Here is a 20120-nt window from a genome sequence, read left to right on the forward strand (position 1 = left end):
GAATACAATAAAAGGGTTATAATGAAATCTGAAAGCTACAAGCACTAACTGAAATTCGTCAAAGAGAAGCATCCAAGAAGCAACAAAGTAAACTGGCACAAAGCAAATAAATTTGAAAGAGTTTGGGAAAAAATACATGTTAGGTGATTACAAATAATTACCTTTCTAAACTCAAGGGTTATGCGTTTTATTATAAGAAAACGTTAGAAAAGGGAGGCTTTCCCCATGCAAATATGATTGTTCCTACATATATGACACATGATATACTTATACAACCCAGCTGCACCACACTGAGTACATATCATATGCTTTTCCTTTCCATTCTGGAGGTAAATTGCTATTTCTGAGCACATTAAAGTAACCTGAGATTGCCTTAATATAGTTTCCACCTGCCTTTGTAATCACACTGATTCAATGGAGTCGGTGAATTCTGTATTGTAGGCTCTGTTTAACCAGAGAGTACAATACAGCCATCTGCACTGGATGATTACACCTCAGCTACTGACGCCAACCGCTGACATTTTGCGGGTAAAAGATAATGACTCCACTGCTCAGCACCCAGCAGCATGAGCAACACTTAGTGTTTTTTTGTTGTCGTTTTTTTTTTTTTTGTTCAGTGCAATGACTGATGGTTTGCTTTCCCTCTTTTAGTGAAGAATAATAATAATATTTCAGGCACCGGAGGATGGAGCAGTGAAAGTGGGCCAGCAGCTGCCTGGAGATCTGAGGAGCAGACCTGTGACTAAATCTTCCCCTGTTTGAGAAGTCAGAGCTGTCTGGGGAAATCTACAGCAGATGATATGAATGACAAATTTTCATGTTTAAATCATTTTTTTTTTCACTGAGCTGATCGAGGCACATTGCCAAGGTCCCTCTGCGTGAGTAAGCGTGCAGAAACAAACAAGCATAAAAAAGTTTTGTTTTTTAAAAAGGTAAATCTGAGTAAATTAATGAGTCTGAAAACTTTTTTTAAAAAAAGGCCCAGAAGTTTTTAAAGAGGCAAAGTCGTTAATATTTTATGTATGAATATATAAAAGTCACACGAACCAAAAGTAGGTCGTCATGCTTTGTTAATTACAACATTTGCAATTTGTACAAAGCAAACCTTTTATTAAAAATACATATATGCTCTAAGTCTGCTCCCCAAATGGGGGAGAAACAGAAACATCCCACTACCAGGCATGCGGTCTAACTGGTATATCGTCTTTAGCGCAGGAAAAGTTATTTAAATCTCAATTAAAAACTGTAAAAGGGTCTATTAGAAAGTCACATTTCTCAGTTCAGTTCACTTTGAAGAACAGTTCACAACACCAGTCATCTCCAGGCACTTTATTTAGTAAAAATCTGGCAATATTATAGAGACAACCCCCAACCATCTGAAGCTCCCCTATCCTCATCTCGTCCATCTCCAACATCCTCTGAGATTCAGATATTTCGGCTGCATGATTGCAATGATTGTTTGTTGTCAAATCTGTCAGTTTGCAGTCATTTCCTCCATGCTGGTGAATGGCTAAAAAACTCCTTTCGCCCTCTGTGTGTTTTGCGTCGGGAAAAGGAATTAAAAGCTACATAACTCCAAACTGTGCCAGGAGGAGCAGCAGGAAGATGACTGCTGGTGATGGAGCGTCAGTCTGGAGGGTAGGTTGGTCTGACTTGGCTGCGATCGGTCGAGTGAAGATATATGGGTGTTCCTACGTATATGATATGTAATATAATAACTGTAAAAATCAGATATTGAATTAAGATTTATCACAACACAAATAATGCAGTACTGCAGAGCGTTTTGAGAAGCGTGACGCACCGTAGCCTCTTTCCCAGTCTTTCAAACAGCTCTGAGTTGCTGGTGAACTAAAATTAATTTTTATTTCACCAAGCACTCATTTATTTTAATGCAGTGTCATTTATATGCACAGCAGCATGACAAAGCAGTAACAGAGTGTTTTGAGAAGCATCTAAAGCACAGGAATCATAACAAATGGAGAAAAAAAAGGTTCCACAGCGCTAAACTTCCTTGAATCAACAGACTTTTAAACAAACATTTTAAAACACTTTCTGAAACCTAATTTCACTGGAGGAACGTTTAGTTAATATTCAATTCTTTAGACCAATCAGGCCAAACAAAGTTGTCAAATATGGAAAGCTAATCTTACCATAGGCGGACAGATGAGAGTGATGGGGTCAGAGAAGCTGCTCACAATCGTCTTTTCTCCCTCGGGCTGAAACTGTGAGAGAAGCAGACATGTGTATTTGAACAATTACACAGTTCACATTCATGTGAATCCTACACAATAAACCCTGAATGACTCATTGACCTTTAGCCTCTTGTGCCTTTAAATCAAATACAACTTATTGTTCACCATGTTGTTCCACAGTCCCTTGGCCAGCTCCTCATGTCCCTTTATGGTAAAGTGGAAGCAGTCGTGAGTGAAGAAAGTCATATCGATCTTCCCGTTCTGCTCAGAGAGACACAAAATACACTGCGGTATAGTTTTAGTGATGGACAGCATTGTTGGTGAAACATGACTCGTGAGTTTCTCAGCCAAAATGCTACAGCTGTCACACTGGGGATCACTGATGAGTCAGTCATCGCCGCGTGATGCTTCGCACCGATTGGTCTGAAAGCAGACACTTATGTCACACTGATAGGCGTGAGATGGATTACCGGGAGGCGGGGCGGGTCCGCGTTCTTCAAAAAGGGCTGGAGAACAACGGCGAAGTCGTCCCTGAAGAAGCGGTCGCTGTACAGCAGCTTCTCGAGTCTTTTCTGCAGATGAAAGCAGCGTGAGAATCAATTTGTCTCCCATTCTCCTCGCTTGTGCTGTTACAATAACAGCAAACACACAAATTACAGTGAGAGCTGCGAACATGAAATCAGCATATAATGTTTTGGGTGCAATGTACCCTGTTTGCACATTAAAGTGAGTTATCATTTGGGACAATGACAAGGCAAATTATTATGGAAGATACAGTCAAAATGCATTTTAATGGGCATTTCTTTAAGCTTTGTTTCCTTCCAAAATAGTTCTTCTTTCAGGCTGGTAGAAAACAAATGTTTAAAATACATTTCTCTGCACTCTGTAAATTAGATATTTATACAAATTAGTGCATGTTTAACAAGGCAGTTTTGGTATTCTATGGCAAATGGGCTCTATAGTGCCAGGCAGTGAGCACAGAGGACATCTGTTTGAAGATGAAGTCTGTTTATGATTGTTTGGTCACTGCCATCCACACCATCCTCTTCCTCTTTGCACAAAGGAGGAGATACCAGTCCTGTAACTGCCTGTCTCCTGGAATCTCCTCCGTGCTCTTGAGACTCTGCTGGGAGACACAGGAAACTGCCTGTGCAACCTCTGCAGGGTTCAGGTATCACCTTATGTACCAGTAGTTACACTGACCCTAGTCAAATGCTAAACTAGTGAAAACACAGGAAGAAAAGATGAGGAGTGACCTCCACTGTAAAACCATTGCTGTTTTGGGAGTTGTGTCTCTTTGTTGTCCCTCTAGAGCACCTTTCGTTAATTTCATTAACACTAAAGCAGCTGAAACTGTTTAACAACCCTCTCTGTTACTTTTAGCTGACTTGATGCTATACTCTGATTAAAACATTTTTAAGCAGTGCATGTATATTTATGGCGGTTTTTCCTCATATACTGACCTAGAAATCTCATCTCCGATAGCTCTTACATACAACAGAGTGTGCAGTTCAAGATTCTGCAGGTGTTTTACAGACGAGCTTGTTTGTGCAGCCTAACATTCAGAGTGTGCTGTACAGAATGAACACGTTGTTCCTAAAAAACATGGGATTTTTTTTATGATGCATAGAGGGATCAAAAAAGAGTCCATATTCCTTCTAATGTGGCAACCAAATGAAAGAAGAATTTATCTCCTGTACCATCTTTCCTTATATAATACATAATCTTATAACATGAAAGAAGTAAAGTGCACCTGGAATTCCAGATTGACCTCCACCAGCTCCCTGAGTTCAGGAGATCTGGCTACTGGCTCTATCAGGCACGAGCAGAAAGACCTAAAACAAAGTCAAAAAGTAAAAAGTTCAAGAAGTGTCAATCAAGCCAGAGTTTAACTTGTTCTGAGAGAGAAAGAGAGTGATCACCGCTGGAGCAAACACCCTGGGGTGGGCTTCTGCACCTCCCTCAAAGTCTGCATGGGGAGGATCTGAACCACGTTCACAATCATACGGGGAACCTGAAGCACAGCATGAAGACCTGCACTGTAGTGATTCAGCACAGCACTGACCCTCAGTCTCAGCAGACAGTAAATCCAGGGCTAAGCCTGATTTCGTTTATCTTCGACTTTACCTCATTCATAAGCATTTCCAACGAGACAGTCATATAGTGGATGAAGTTATCTACTGAAAAAAGAGCCTGGAAGTAGAGGAGATTCATCAGAGGTAATAGAAGAGGCAATATTCCATATATAGAGAGAGATTTTCTATTGAATTAAAGATAAGAGACCAAGACAGACTTTATCTTTGCAGTAATCACAGATGTCATTCATGCCCATGAGAATAGTCAAAAGCTTCCAGTCCTCTTCAAAGTTGAGACCCTAAAGGAAGAGACGACAGTCCCGTTACCTCTCCCATCCCTGTGCTGTATCATTACTGAGAAAACAAGGCCTTGCTTTACCTCGTAACCTCTCAGTGTGTCTATCAAATGTCTCGTCTGACCGGGGAGATTGCTACAAAATAAAGAATAACATGTTTCCTAAAGTGAATTAGGTCACAGCTCAGTTATTTTTGTAGAAGAATATAATTTGTTAGATTAAGCAACACAAAAGTAAGCGAAGGTCTTACAAGGTGTTGTGTCCAGTTACGGCCAAGTTGAAGCCTGTTTCACTGATATGAGCCTGCATCCCATGAACTGTCTTTCCAGGAGAAGCTCCAAGCAGACTGGGGTTAAACAGCTTGATGATATCTAAAAATGACAGCGTCAAACAGGTAAAGAAAATGAGCTGGACTTTTCTCGTTGTGAGTTTCATGGAACGATACAGTTAAGAAACAGCTCGGACACAGCAGTGACAGCTTACTTGCCAAAGTAATGACATCTTGATATGTCCCATAGCCTCCAATGCTGCAAGCAGAAAGGAAAGCAATACCAGCAGCAGAACTGTTAATGTCAGTTTAACCTTGTTTCTTACAGACTGACACTCTCATGGGGGAATACAGTTTCTAACATGTTCCTGATATGAGATCAGTCTGCTTCACATCATCCTGATTGTTATTTGTGCGAGATTTGTGACAGGCACCTCCATGACACGTGACGAAACTCAATGGGAATGCCGAGGACAGTAGTGGCGTTGGCGCCGATAGCCGTCTGGAAAAGAAGGGGCACAGCATAGAGAGATCAGGAGCCAAGGAACAGAAGAAAAGCAGTTTTATGAGTAAGTGTTTGTGTGGGTGGTTTGTCACTCTAATTTAAACGGATCCTATTATGCCTTTCCAAATTCTCTGCCGTATACGTGCAACGCTGCCGAATCAAGGCTCGGGATGAGAACTATTATAAACTGTGAGTCATGCAACGATACACAAAGAGTCTAAGAATAAAAATATAGAGGAGATGATAACAGGTCCCCATTAACCAGCTGCAATTTGGGCATCTTCTCTTAGATTATGAAGATGTGCCGTTCTCATAAAAGCACAAAAAGAGATAATAACTAAGCTGACTGCTCTTCCGTTGGTGCAACATTTGGTTAGTAATGCAGTTTAAAGTTTATTTCCATCTCATTTGCACTCAGTCTTTATCCATCACTGTAAGCGTTTTAGCTCTTCTCACGATTGCAGCTGCCTTCTGCTCAGCAGGACTAAGCGAGTATGCAAAATGAATGAATCAACGGTCAGAGCGAGTCTATTTTTGGTCGACGTTACACTGTATCATCGGCACAGCAGAGGAAGCAGCAAACAACATATAACACCTACTGTCAGAGAATCCCCCAAGGCGGCGATGACTTTGATATCTGCGGCCTTCACAAATTCAACTAGACAAAAGGGTGGAAGGAGGGGTGGATAGAGGGAAGGTAGAGAGGGAAAGAAAGAGAAAAAGAGCGTTAGTTCAAACTCTTGAACAACACAAGATTTGAGGTCAGCAGGTGACACCTGGACAGACCTGAGGAGGGGACAGAGGGAGAAGGACTCATGTCTGAGCACTGGAACACAGGATGCTTGAAGCTCACTGGCCGGGTTTTCTCTGGAAACTCCTAAATAAGTAAAAAGAGAGAAGCCTCGCTGTCACATCGAGACCAGTTATGTTTCCTTATGAGTCCTTATAATGACAAAAGTTTGTCTTCAGGGACTGATAATTGTTTTCTTCTTTTTTGAGCGTCTTCCTACATCGGAATAAACTGCTATAAATGTCTTAAACAGTTGCGTAAGTTTAATACTGTATATGTTGATGCATTTGTGGAGAAAAAAGGGAAGCTCATGTGCAAAAATCTTTAAAAAAAATCAACTTTAAAATCTTCAAAAAAATCTTATTGCATTAGAACGTTTTAGATACATTATATTGCCATAAGTATTTGCTCATCCACGTTCATGCGCATGTGAACTTGCATGACATCCCATTCCTAACCCATAGGGTTTAATATGACGTCAGCCCACACTTTGACGCTATAACAGCTTCAGCTCTCGTGGGAATGCTTTCCACAAGGTTTAGGAGTGTTTATGGTAAATTTTGAGCATTCTTTTAGAAGTGCATTTGTAAGGTCAGACAAGAAGACCCGACTCACAGTCTCCACTCCAATTCATCCCAAAGGTGTTCTATTAGGTTGAGGTCAGGACTCTGTGCAGGCCAGTCAAGTTCTTTCACACCAAACTCGCTCATCCATGTCTTTATGGACCTTGTTTTGTGCACTGATGAGCAGTTATGTTGGAATAGGAAGGGGTCAAACCCAAACTGTTCCCACAAAGTTGGGATGTGGAAGCATTAAGAGTTCCTTCCACTGGTGCTAAGGGGCCAAGTGCAACTCCTGAAAAACAACCCCACACCATAATCCCCCTCTACCAAACTTTACACTTGACACAATGCAGTCATACAAGGACTCCTGGCAACCGTCAAACCCAGATTGATTTTTTGGGAGCATTGGTATTGTGGTACTTTAATACATTTTACAGCATAGCAAGTCTGAAAAACAAACAAACAGGATAATAGCAACTAAATAACTGACAGTAAGATCAGGCAAAGCTTAAATTATATTATGATGTGATCACTGTTTTTGTCCTTGTCACATGATCTGTAAATAGTGTCTCTGTATGTTTTTACTAACTTGTGTGTAACACCAACCTGCCAGAGGGTCTGCAGATGGAAATTAGCCCAAGGCTATAATCTGGCATATTTACATTTGTTAAAATGTTCATTAATATGTATTGTCCCTCTTTCTAAATAAAATAAATATAAAAATATTTAATCCAGCAGAGCACAGTGTTTGTGCATTAAGATTCTGTTGTAGATTACAGTAGGCAAACCTGAACATAACTTTCACTGCTACCGTGGAAACCTCATCTTCAGTACCTTGTCGGACTGCGTTTTTATTGATCGATCATTGTTTCACTGTCTTTGATGCGTTAGCTGTGCACAAGTTCAGGATGCCTGCTGGGCCATGTGGTTAGTCTGGTGTGACACGATGATAACCTACTTTTAAGAGAACGGTTAACAATTGCTATATATTGTTTTTTGTCTTTTTAATAAGCCTGTCAACGAAGGCTTTTTGCTGTTTAAATGACGACCAAAATTTAAACTTTGTGTCTAACAACAAAATAAACCCTCAGTGATAAACATAGGTGAAACAGTACCTTATTGAGGGCCTCCTTGCTGTAGTGCCGAATCCCCTCTTCATACTCCAACCACCAGTCATTTCCTTTAAAGGGATCATTAACTGAAACTTTCAAACCACTTTATAAGCCACTGATAAAGCTCATCTTTAATCAGCTAAATAAGCCCTAGTTCAAAGGTTTTTGGTCTTGACTTTGGCCTTGGTGTATATCTATAAAAACAGATGGTTGATATAAACCCAAACAATCCATTAAAAAAATAAATAATAAAAGGGAGGGCCCTGTTTCAGAGGCTGTTGTTACAATAAATATAGGCACACAGCCTCACGTGGGAGGTGCCTTCCTGCTTGTTCTAGCACTTACCTTTGACAGAGCAGGACGCGAGCACACACGTTGCCACAGCGATCCAAAGCCACCCCATAGTATCGCGTATGGACCAGTCAATGGGTCACCCCTACACACTGCACAATGCGACCCTCAGTTTTCACAGCATTGTCACTTTGTCTCAGCCTCAATGGCTGAGCGACAACCAACAGGTCCAATGAGAAGCGGCCGCTCTCGCTGCTGATCAATGTCAGCAACATTGCAGTGTTATGTCAGACATTTAAAGCCAAGCAGGGCACAAGCCACTTATCCGAAATGATCATCGATCCAAGCATTTCAGCAATCAAACATTCAGAACATCTTTGAAATATCCATATATCATTTATTAAATTTATAAACGCGTTTTAATGGTTAAAAAAAAAAAAGAAGAAGAAAAAAAGAAAAGAAAAATTCTTCTCTGTAACTTTGCCCAGTGTTTTATTTCACACCAATTGTGAGTTATGTGGGTGCCGATGTGAAAGCAGGAAACAGTTTGGACTTATTTCTAATCATCCTGCAAACAACACTACGCTCTCCTTCTGGGGTTCAATCATGCATATCTATTGGCAGTTAAACACTAACTTTAGTACATTTTGTGGAAGTGAACAAATGAGAAAAAAAAAAAACAAATGAAGTGAAAAAACAAAAATAAAAAACAAAATGAAATTTCAGATCTTGGTTCCAGAAATGCTGCATGGTCTAACCGTGGCTTCGTTTGCTTTTCAGCGCAGCCTCGGATTCATGTCCGTCTGATCTCAGAAGTGTAGGCAGATTTCCAACTTGGACGTTTGGTGAGGGGGTGGAAATTGTCACGACAGCTGAAGTTTTAGAACAAAACAAAAGGGAAAAAAAAAAAAAGAAATGTGATCCACTTCCTCTACTGTAGAAACAATGCAAGGTTTAAGTTGTTGCTATCTTTAAGGCTGCTCCAGATAACAGTTGGCATTTAAAAAAAAAAAAAATACTAAGCTGCCTTTCAAAACCAGCAACAATAATTAAATCAAAGAACAGTGTTGGAAAAAAAATGTACACATACTGTAATGTACAACTTCCAAAAAAGTTTAAATTCCTCTCGCTTGCTTTTTAAATTAACTTTGATGTTTCTGTACACATTTTAATCCCCGTGTGCATCAGCAAACATCACCTACTTCACAGCCCAGCTTTTCTGTCAGTGAGAACTTCCCAAACTATTGTTCTTGTACTGATGACTCAGCATAGTTTTAGTATATTTAGCACTTATTGATCTGACAACATGTCACCCAAAATAACTAATGAATGCAAAACTGCAAAGCATAAAGGAATGCAAAATTTGTTCACTCATCAGTTAGCTCAAAAAAAAAGGCTAAACTAAAAGTCTGCAAGGAGATCAGAGAAGACATGCAGAGAACCACGACTTTCTTTTACCAAGTAGACCAGCGCTAGAAATGAAAATGATTTTACTTCACATTTTCCACCCAGACTTTTTTTAAATACTGAACAAAATTGGGAATGAAGCTGTCTAACGAGTGTAATTTTCTCAGTTGAGTTCGTAATGCTTTTGATCTGGCAACCACAAGACTAATTCCATGTTGAGGACACGGGGGGAACGTCTGGCAGTATCCTGAGTCAAAAAGTACCAAGTCCAAACACTCTCTACTGCAGTGTTGTCCATTAACACCCACAATGTGTCGGTTTCAGCAGAAGACCAGCATATTTTAAAGGAAGAAAGAGGTGAGACTGAACAGTTCAGCAGCCATCATCAAGCCTTTTAAAAAAAACCAAAAAAAAAAAAAAAACCCACACACACATGGCGGGGAACAGGCAGAGTGGGCGAGGTGCTCAAAGTAGCAGGTATTCAGCTACTGGTGCTCCATGCAGTGAGCCTCTTGTCCATCTTTCACCACCCTCACTCCGTCTATCTCCCTCTCAGTGCTGCTCCTCCTCTTCCTGGGCCGGGCCCTGCTCTGGTGTTTCTTCCTGAGCCTGGGGCTCGGCCTGGGCCTGTGGCTGTTCCTGAGGCGGCCTGGGAGGAGGCGCTGGGGCAGGTGGGCGAGGTGGCACTATGATTTGGTGTTGGCGCTGTCGGTAGGCGATGACTGTGCCTAGCAGTAGGGCGATGACCGTCATGAGGTAGAGATCCCACTCTGGGCCCAGCAGCTGGTCCAGATCCACCTGAGAAATCAGCTCCTTCAACTGCGAGAAGTCGCAACCAACAAGGAGGAAAAAGAAACATCATTTTTCTTTCTAATGAAGAATCTCTGAAACTATCTGAAGTACAAGACGTGTTACTGAAAACCATACGGTTAGCATGACAGCTTGTGAATTCAGGAGGAAATACTCACATTAAGATCCTGCAGGTACTGGAGAGCATAAATCAGGCCCAGTTTGCACAGAGCTAGAAAAACTGGAACCTGGGCGTCAGGACTGGCCTCAGCAGCCATGTCATAAAACCGTTTGGCTAGGTGGATGTCCTGCAGCAAAAAAAACATGGAAAATTTCAGAATTAGAAATCAAATTAACAACCACACCGACTTTGCTAAATGACAAAGCGCAAATTTGTGACATGTTGAGAGCCAGGTGATGTTTAGTGAGTGCTCACCTGTTTGATACCCAGGCCTTTCTCATGCATGTAACCCAAGTTAAACATGGCCTGTGCGCTGTGCTGCTGCTCAGATGCCAACCTATAGTGAATGACAGCCGTCTCGTAGTCCACGTCCGTTCCGTAGCCATAGAAATGATAGTCTCCCAGTTTTATCCTTGCCACGGTGTAACCTTACAAGGACAATTACATGTGTAAGATTTGGTTTTATATGCAAACAGTCACGGCTAGAAATCTTCTGTGAACCAGCTTAGTGTTCACCACTCAGTATCTCACACTGATACACAAAGACAGGCTGAGCTCGATTATCATAAATTACGATGCATGTGACCCCAGAGAGAATCAGTGCACCCTCAGCAGCTATGGCTGCTCAGGCATTAGCCTGTTCCACTGCACTTAGATAATATATAGCTATGGAGGATGCATGAGACACACTGGAGCTGTGATGCTCACTGTTGCCATGGCTTTTGTTATTAAGGTTGTTGGCTGTGACACGCTTGTTGATAATAAGTGCAACACAAACTATGTGCAGTGGTGTGTGTGTGCTGTAAATTGAGCTGGTTGTGCTGGCTGAGCATTGTAGTGAAATGTCTCCATTTCTGAAAGGATGTGGAGTTTTGGTACCACGTTGGTTACACCTGATAAAACCACAGTGGGGTCAAATTCTGTACAGCGCAATGAGACTTTCTTTGGTAACAGAACTGTGCTCAGCTAGCAGGAGTTAGACATCCACAGCAGCACAAATTCAACCACAAAAGGAGCCAAAGTTTGACTAATAACTGTTTCACACAGCACAGCACAGCCAAGCAGAGCAGCTGCAGCTGTGCTCACAGCCAGTGTCTACACAGCATCACAGTTCAATCAAGTGAAATGTGCAATAAGCAATACGTTCCCAAGCTAAACATCATGACGCATTTCCCTAAACTTGCAGTGCACTTTGACTCTACTGCTCCGGCGCACACACTGTTCACACTGACGAGGAGACGGAGCTTGTTTAAACTCACCTTGCGCTGCAGCTCTTGTCCAGTGGAGCAATGCACGAGGGTAGGTCTCATTCTCACTGAAGATCCTTGCCCCTTCTGTGTGGCATAATTCACACAAACACATGAAAAATTAAAACATTTAAAATGAGACCTGAATCTCTCTCTAACAAAGGTAAAGAGCGTAGCAGGATCATGACACTAGCATTTAAACATGGCTATAATATTGCAAGTGGTGCACATAAATTAACTGCTAAAAGCCTGCACTACCATGGTTAAATACTAATGTCTTGGTTTTTCTTACTCTGATCCAGAATGAAGGCCACGTTGCTCTGAGCCACCTCGTAGCCCTGCTCAGCCAGCAGCAGATACTGAACCAGCGCAGCGTCCATGTCACCCTCCTTAAAGCTACCGTACGCTGTCATCAGGCGCTCTGACCAGCGACCACGCTCACACACATTTTTGAAAAGCTGCAAACAGGACACACAGTGTGATACACATCTCCAATTTGTATTGAAAGTGCAGATAAAAGCCACTGCTGTTAATCGATAAATGTTTGAGGAGACACCAAGTTGGAGAGACAATCTCTTAACAGTGAAAGAAGCAGCAGATTTAGGGTGGACTAACCTCTACAGCGGTGTGGCAGGAACGCATCACACCAGTACCAGTAGCATGCATCTGGGCCAAGTTGTAGAAGGCCAGGATGTGCCCAGCCTGTGAGGCCAGGTTGAAGAATTTAAGAGCCTGCTTGTAGTCACGCTTCACGCCAATGCCATCTGGGGAACAAGAGTAAGAACAAAAATGTTATTATGTGAAGAAGAGCGAAGACTGAGGACTCCTAAACAGACAGCGGGCGAGAGGAAAACTATGAAAGAATGCAGTGAGACACTGAAGGACACACTGAGCTGTAAAACTCACTGTAATACATGGTGCCCAGCTGGAGTTGTCCATCCACCCAGCCCTGCTCTGCTGCCTTCTGGAAGTATTTGAGGGCCAGCTCGTAGTTCTGGAGACAAACACACAACTTTTCAATAGCTGCTTCAGCAGGAGAGACACTCTGACAGCTTGCCATCAAAATAAAAGCCTGTTATATAAAACTGTTTTTCTTTGTTGTTTATATAAAACTTTATTTCAACTCCAAGTGCCTAAAAGTGAAGGTGAGATCTTATCTATATGTACAGATCCCATCAAAAGATATGAGACACGCTTAAAAAAATATATAAATAAAATATCTTACCACTGGCACACCTCTACCATAAAGATAGGCCATCCCCAACCCACTCTGTCCCACCGGATTACCCTGGAAAAAAAAGTAAATGAATATGTAAAAACGATTACTGCATGTTAATATTTAAAGAAAGGGTAACAGAATTCAGCTGTGAGTGAGCAAGCTCAGAGTGAATAAATTACCCAGTTTAGTCTACAGCGTTATCCTTACCAGGTCAGAAGCCTTCTTGAAGTACTGCAAGGCAGTCTCATTATTCTGAGGGAGAAACTCACTGCCTTCTGAATACATCTGAGGAACAGACAGTCACAGACATAAAAGCTAAATTTTATACCTTAAACACAAATACACTGCCCTCTGTGAAAACATCAATGCCAAGCTGGTTTTATTCTAAAAAGTCTCTATAACCAAACTGTCTCTAAGGTCAACACAACACAGTGTTAAATAGATGGAAAATATGGCATTAAAAGCAAAAAAGAAAAAAGAAAAAAAACCCTGCTCTTATAAGAAATGAAATTAACAAGGTGATGAATGGAAAATTTTATAAAAAGAAAGAAAAGAAAGAAATATCTGTTTAAAAAAAGAAAAAAAAAAAGGTGACATAACAGTGAAGTGAGTGAGCCTCCATCTCACCCACCTTTCCAAGAAAAGCCATAGCATGTGTGTTGCCTGCATTGGCTGCCTGGTTGAAGTAGTCATACGCCCTCTGTTGGACAGAAAGCAGCATAAATGCATTTGACAGAGAAAACTCACAAAATAAGCAAAACAAATAAATAAAATACAGTGAGCGAAATCTATGACAAAGATACCTGGTGATTCTGTTCTACTCCACGTCCTCCATGTAAGTGCAGCTGACCCAGGCCCACCTAAGTAAAACATTCAATTAGTAATCAAATAAAAACTACAACAAGGCTTCAGACTGATACTACCCAGCAATGACACATTATGTAGCCCTTTCACATTTAGACATTACATAACATGCATAATCCAAGTCTGACCCAGATTTCAGTTCTTATACAATAAAGTAAATTAGTGCCATCCATTCAAGCTACTTCCCATTCCTGCCCACAAGAAAAAGCAAAAATGCCATATAAATAAAGAAATAATAATAATAAAAATGTGTGGACATGCAACTATATTGTGTAGTTTGTTAATTCCCCACAGTCAGGAGCTTTCACAAAAGGCAGAACAGTGAAGCTGATCACAAATTCAAATGTTTTCTTTGCCAAACACGTGTAACGAGAACGATTTCTAAACTGACACAAATAAACACATTACAAACATTTTGACTGTGTGTTCAATCAACCACTGGCTCAGGTATGTCAAAGGAAAGGTCACATTAGCTCCCAATACCAGCAATAAATTATTTTTTAAAAATTTGACCACTTTACCTGAGCTTGGACGTCCCCTTTCTCCGCTAGAAACTGGTAGTACTGGATGAGGTCTTCCTCCAACATCCCGCTGGTAGATCCCGGGTTCTCCACCTCATCGAGCAGTCTGATCCTCTGCACCGCTGAGCCTCCTGTCAGGGAAACATCGCTGGCCACTAAAGTTGGCAGAGGAAAGAGTGTTATTAGCCCAGCAAGAACTATTACTGCACTAGAATATAATAACGCAAAACACTTACCCTGATTTGCTACAAGCCTATAATGCGTTAGTGCTGACTCACAGCTTTGGGGAACACCCACCCCTCCCCAGTACCTGTAGCCCTAATAAAACAATATAAGGAAGTGTAATTTTTATTAAAGTATACAAATAGCATGACTGCAGCATTTCTTCACTGACAGAAAAATCTGCTTACCAGAATCATGTGAGCGAGCAGGTTTCCACCCAGTGCACCAAAGGTGTAGTAAACCAAGGCCTGAAAAACAGAGAACATGGCAGAACATAAGTAACTACTGACAAACCCATATACTGTAAGACAAATCTACAGAGCATAGACGTACCTTAGCTTGACTTGAGTTAACTCCGAGCCCTGCTGCATACAGAAATCCAAGAGCCTGAAGAAAAGTAAACAGAGCAGAGTGTCACAGAGTTGCTCCTCTCAGCACAAATAACCTGCAAACAGGCTTCCAACACTTTTCTCAAGAGACGTGTATAATTATGAGCGAGATCATTACCATCTGAGCTTTAGGTGAGCCCTCCATGGCAAGCTTCTCAAACATTTCTCTGGCCTTGGTAATATTTTGGTTTATGTAATCTCCAAACAGCATGGCATACGCCACCTTCTCCATGGCTTTCTGGTGGCCTTTTTCTGCCACTTTTAGCAGCTTTTCATATAATCTGAGAAAGATAAGCAGAGTAGGCACAAGCGAAATTGAATCCACGTTCACATAAAAATAATGTGTACATGACAAACAGTAGTGTGATAGCTAAAGCAAATAAGGATGTGCAAATGGAAGGCACGCAAGCGCTGGCTGGTAATAAAACACGCAAGAAATGGACATTGAACCCAATCGACATGTAAAATAACATCAAATTTTGTCTGTGAAATAAAAAGATGACCAGAAGGCAGTAGTGGGAATATGCATTTTAACTTAAACAAATAAAAAGAAAATTGGCAAAAAAATGTAACCTTGCCAAAATCTTCAATTTGAATAGAGCATCTTTACTTTTGTTCCTTTTCTGATTTTTATCTTAAAACAGAGTGTGGGCAAAAACTGGAAAGCTTCTGTTTCTGCTTCATCTAAAAAAAGATTTCAAATCCACATGCTTTCTATAACTCTTCTTCAAGAGTCAAAATTAGGCTGACAACTACCAGAGAAATAAACTAAAAGTAAGCCACTCACTCTTTTTTCTGAGTCTTCCTGGTGGTGGAGTTTAGCATGCGCAGGACAGTCTGATACTGCTTCTCTGCTTCCTCAGCTTGAAGCCTCTGCTGTGCCTGTTCCTCCGCTGAGGGAAAGAGAGAAGAAGCCAATCAGACTGTTTAGAGGAAATAAAAGGTTTTCAAAAGGTTGGTAGCAGTAGCAGTTATGCAAACAAAGTCATAATAATATCTTCAGGCTGGTTTCAGTAGTCGTTTAGTTCCACCAAGACTGTTACTGAGAAGAACAAAGAATGATCAGTGACAGTTTAACACAAGAATTCATGTGTTAGGGGAAAAACATTTAAGGTCACAGTGACCTTTGATGCTGCACATTGTGTACATATGCTAAGTTTTTGGCTAATAACAAATTATGCATTTTTGCAACAGACTACTAGTAAAAAAACATGCTCTTTACTGAGTTGTGTCTTATGTGTAGACAAATCGGTTCATCTGGTGGCCTAAACAACCAAATAGGAAGAAAAACAAAAACAAAAAAATCCTCTGAAAATGGTCAGGTACAAGAGCTGGACTGAAAATGAGTGAAAAACCAGCCGAGTCCAAAGAAAACATTTGAAAGACCTTGAGAAAGCCTGAAAAACTATTGCTCAAGATCACTTTAAATATTAAAAGCAGGTCTGGCTCCTTGGAAGCAAAACATAATGAAATGAGGGCTGGCTCAGGACCTGTACTGTACAATGCAATATATTTAATACCAAAGTGCCGTAATGTGACTCCATTTTGGCTTTAAAATGAATCACAATATTTCATTTGTGAAGGTTTTAGAGTTTTTGAGTTTGAAACTCACTCTCACAGAAACCCCATTTCTTATCCTGGTCATAGTCGTACGTCGTGGCACACCATAGCCGTCCATCCCCCCGCCCGTCAGTGGTACACTCTATGTACTCTGTCTCCTGGAAGAGGAAGGGGAATATGCAGGGTTCTCCATGGGCTGTACCTCCATTCACCACAGGAACTGTATTTTAAAAAAAAACAAAAAACACCCATATATAAAATTTACTTGATTGAAAACAAACAAACTCTGGCTGTTTTCCTTTAAAATACTGGTGGACCTGAGGTCTAAGTGAAAATACATTTTTTTCTTTATATTCTCAAATCTTTTGGTTTTTGCTGCACCATCAACTTTGGTGTGGAAAAATAACAAAGAGACAGAGGAGTTGAAACAATTACCATAGAGTTGCAACTTTACACACGCAATTACGTTAATCTGAATACATCTCCTTCACACAAGTTCAGTAATACAACTGTGCAATGAGCTAGCAGGGTAATTACAAACAATCCCCAAGTGAAATGATGTAACTGCACTGCAAGAGGAGCCACAGGTGCGAGAAGCTGTTTAGTGTCTCACGGGGGTTTAACCGTTTATCAAATGTGGCTCTACCCTGAAACCACACTCAGCTTAGCTCAGAGTCAGGCAAAGTGAAAACAGGTTAACATGTTAAACACTAAACAAAGCTTACAAAGGAAAAAAATCATAAGAAAGAGCTTGTTTGCAATGCTGAGATCATGAGACGTGTGATAACACCACTACGAGGCACTACTACAAAAAGAAAGATTTATAGGTTCAGACTAGACATCGTTAAAATATATCACTAAGCTTTTCCTTCCATGTAGCATGCTAACATCTTAGGCTCTTTATTTTAAGAACGCATAGGGAACTATCTTCTGACAAAACATTTAACACTTTAAAGCAATCAACGATAAAATTTGAAGCTCCAAGTCCCAAGCTGAAATCGCACTTCTTTACACTGTTATAATCAGATACCAAATAGCTCAACGGCCCATTAAAGTAGCTACATTCAGCAGTCATGACCATTTTTGGGCCATCCTGAGGGCTCTTAACATGCAAACACTTTTAAACACTGATAACATTTTCTAATGTAAAAAGTGGGGATTAGAATATCAAAGCCATCACTGGTATAGCAGGAGATGCTAAAAACTAAATTTCTAATAATTAAAACAGTAAAAACATCAGGAAGTATTTAACAACTTTGACATCTCAAACGTTAATCAACTTATTGTGATTGTTTTTCACGCCTTTGTTGTGTGGATGTTTTAAAATCTTACACCTTACCCTCTTTAGGTTTTTCCTCAACGGGAGGAGGTGGGTCAGGTAGGTCCTCCTTCTCCTCTCCTTCTAGACCCTCCGAAGGGGGCTGTGTTTCCTCTTCAGGATGGGAGTGATCAGTGGTCATAGAAGTACCTGCCACAATTTCTGGTGATAATCGAACATCTTCCTCTTCAGAGTCTGGGTCATGGTAGGACTGGAGAAATCAACAGGAGGTTATTACAAAGGATTACTTAAAGGAGGGAAATTACGCTGTATATAAAAACAATGCCTTTGCATGAGGCTCATTTGCAAAGTTAGCAGTGTGTTCAATTTCTTTTTAAGTTGAATGACTTCTTACTTTAACTTTTCTAGGCAACACGTATACAAAATCGTGTGTTACATACAACTCCCAAGAGACCAGCTTGCAAATGAGTCTATGATCAGCATTAACCATGCACCAAAGAGCCCATGACACACCTTTAACTCTGGTGCTTCGTCCTGGTGTTGCTCCTCATCTAAAAAGCATTAATGTTGCAGCAGTGAGAGATGTGTTGTTTTGATTCAGTCAAAGAAATGTAATAGACGAAAACAGGTGCTGTGACACTTTAAGACACGCGTATAGTGAGTGTTACAACACCACCGGCATTTCATACTCACCAGCTGTTACTCCTTTGCTGAACACTATGAAGAGAATACCCCAAAAATAAAGTCTCCTTGCTGTTTTCAAACACTTCTTATAGCCCATTGTTGTTATTTAACAAGCTAACAATCTGCTAGCTGTGACTACTGCTATTTCTATTACTAAACATCCAGTCGCAGTCTCGGGTCACACTACGAGAAGTAGCATAAGTAAACTCCCTGTCACACACTAGTCTGAGCCGTATTCCCTCTAGATGCCAGCTTGTTTAATTTTAGCTACTGTAGCTGTTTAACAAGCTAATAGATCCCAATGTGAAGCTAAGCTAGCAGAGTAGCACCTGCTGAAATGACGTAAACCTAACAAGCTAGTTTTACATAGCCGCAACAAAGGTTAGCAAGACAGCGTTAATAATATATGCCCGCTGTTCAACTGCTCGGCCCAAAAACGGGATGACGAGTACCTCTTGACACTTCAAAATATCCACGTTTAGGGACGAAAGCCAGTAGCTTTACCCTTTGATATACACCACCCAAATACTACTTAGCGTTGAGCCCACACTACTGATCGCCACTTCCTTTTCTTGTGATTCGACCAATCACATTGCGCCTAGATTGACAGTAGCCAATGAATAGGGGCCAAAGATATGTCAGCGAATCGGATGCGTACACAGTTATGTTTCCAGTTTAGGGGCTTGTCCACGACACCAAAACACTTTAAGGAGATAATAATAATCTGGGAGGTAGAGGGTGTTGTTTGGACATGCTATTAGTTAGGATGAAAATATGCATTTTGAAGTGCTGAAGGTGAATATGTGCAAACCTGAATGTAACTACAATAAAAAGGGAAAACCCGGACATTATGGCATTGAATGTTTTCAGCTCCCGGGTAATCCCATGTTTACTATTTAAACACATTATCCATCTTGAAGGGGAAAATAATGATAAAGAAACTGCTCTCGGGGAAAGAATAAGGGAGAAGAGGAAAATCAGGGACAGTTATCAATCAATCAATCAATCAATCAATCAATCAATCAATCAATCAATCAATCAATCAATCAACCATAGGCCATGCTATGTCAATAAAACATTTTTTTAAAATCTCTAACTATAGTTATTCCTTATACTTCAGGCTCTACCTTGCTCGAGTATCTTGTGCAGAGTGTCAGTACTGATTCCTGTTACTTTTGCTACTCTGGGCAACTTTAAAAATTGTGGTTAAAGCAGTAACCACTGGTTTTACTAATCCATTACAGTCCATTTGCTTGATCTATGCCATTAGATACCTAAAGCCATTTTCTGGCTTTTGTTTGTATTCAATAAGAAGTGCTTTCTGTGATATGATAATATCAAGTCTTTTATTAATGTATTACTTGTTTCTTCTTAGTTATATCAATGTTTTTTAATCCGATCAGTCCTGTGTTTGTGCTGCTCGTTATTCCATTTTAATAATTGTGCAAATTTTTTTCAGTGTCTTAAATCCCTCGCAAATTTAGCTTTCTTTTAACCTGCTTTTACATTTGCCATTATCTTTGATTATTTTCTTTAAATCACTTTGCAACTGCTGTTTTTGGAGCTTGCGTCATAAATACTGGTTAGTTACTTTAGTGGGTTTCTTTCTGTAAAGCACTGGCATTTGTGCTTTAATATTTCGTTCATAGTGTAGTGGTTTAAAACT

The 20120-nt window shown here is 40.6% G+C and overlaps 2 protein-coding genes across 2 annotated transcripts; both read right to left on the reverse strand.

The window, feature by feature from the left end:
* Positions 1 to 1314: 1314 nt before the first annotated feature.
* Positions 1315 to 8356, reverse strand: LOC113006593 (phospholipase B1, membrane-associated). Its single transcript, XM_026142658.2, has 16 exons — positions 8147 to 8356; positions 7805 to 7869; positions 6123 to 6213; positions 5936 to 5994; positions 5266 to 5333; positions 5047 to 5090; positions 4814 to 4934; positions 4647 to 4698; positions 4486 to 4566; positions 4320 to 4385; positions 4115 to 4206; positions 3946 to 4027; positions 2663 to 2764; positions 2358 to 2453; positions 2151 to 2222; positions 1315 to 1691 (listed from the first exon to the last, which is right to left on the reverse strand). Exons 1-16 carry the CDS (start codon positions 8202 to 8204, stop codon positions 1566 to 1568), a joined length of 1275 nt encoding a protein of 424 aa, XP_025998443.1. The 5' UTR covers positions 8205 to 8356; the 3' UTR covers positions 1315 to 1565.
* A 112-nt stretch (positions 8357 to 8468) lies between these two features.
* sel1l (SEL1L adaptor subunit of SYVN1 ubiquitin ligase) lies at positions 8469 to 19039 on the reverse strand. The gene is made up of 21 exons (XM_026142657.2): positions 18464 to 19039; positions 18284 to 18321; positions 17831 to 18020; positions 16544 to 16711; positions 15719 to 15824; positions 15050 to 15212; positions 14876 to 14929; positions 14731 to 14790; positions 14557 to 14638; positions 14321 to 14475; positions 13739 to 13795; positions 13567 to 13635; positions 13143 to 13220; positions 12942 to 13004; positions 12623 to 12710; positions 12332 to 12480; positions 12009 to 12174; positions 11729 to 11803; positions 10725 to 10897; positions 10468 to 10596; positions 8469 to 10318 (listed from the first exon to the last, which is right to left on the reverse strand). The coding sequence occupies exons 1-21, from the start codon at positions 18549 to 18551 to the stop codon at positions 10052 to 10054; spliced, it is 2418 nt and encodes an 805-aa protein (XP_025998442.1). The 5' UTR covers positions 18552 to 19039; the 3' UTR covers positions 8469 to 10051.
* Between the last annotated feature and the right edge of the window lie 1081 nt (positions 19040 to 20120).

This window comes from Astatotilapia calliptera, chromosome 15 (assembly GCF_964374335.1).
Source record: "Astatotilapia calliptera chromosome 15, fAstCal68.1, whole genome shotgun sequence".
NCBI lineage: Eukaryota > Metazoa > Chordata > Actinopteri > Cichliformes > Cichlidae > Astatotilapia > Astatotilapia calliptera.

Bases quoted from the DNA above. Each gene is read 5' to 3' on its own strand.
- sel1l (XM_026142657.2), bottom strand. From the start codon at position 18,551: ATGGGCTATAAGAAGTGTTTGAAAACAGCAAGGAGACTTTATTTTTGG. The intron at 15,213-15,718 runs GTGAGTGGCTTA...TATCTTTCTCAG, and splicing joins AGGAAGACTCAGAAAAAAGA to ATTATATGAAAAGCTGCTAA. The intron at 11,804-12,008 runs GTAAGAAAAACC...TATGCCACACAG, and splicing joins GGCCTTCATTCTGGATCAGA to AAGGGGCAAGGATCTTCAGT.
- LOC113006593 (XM_026142658.2), bottom strand. From the start codon at position 8,204: ATGGGGTGGCTTTGGATCGCTGTGGCAACGTGTGTGCTCGCGTCCTGC. The intron at 5,334-5,935 runs GTAGGTGTTATA...CTTCTTTTCCAG, and splicing joins CCTTGGGGGATTCTCTGACA to ACGGCTATCGGCGCCAACGC. The intron at 2,765-3,945 runs GTGCACTTTACT...TTTCATCTGCAG, and splicing joins AGGTCAATCTGGAATTCCAG to AAAAGACTCGAGAAGCTGCT.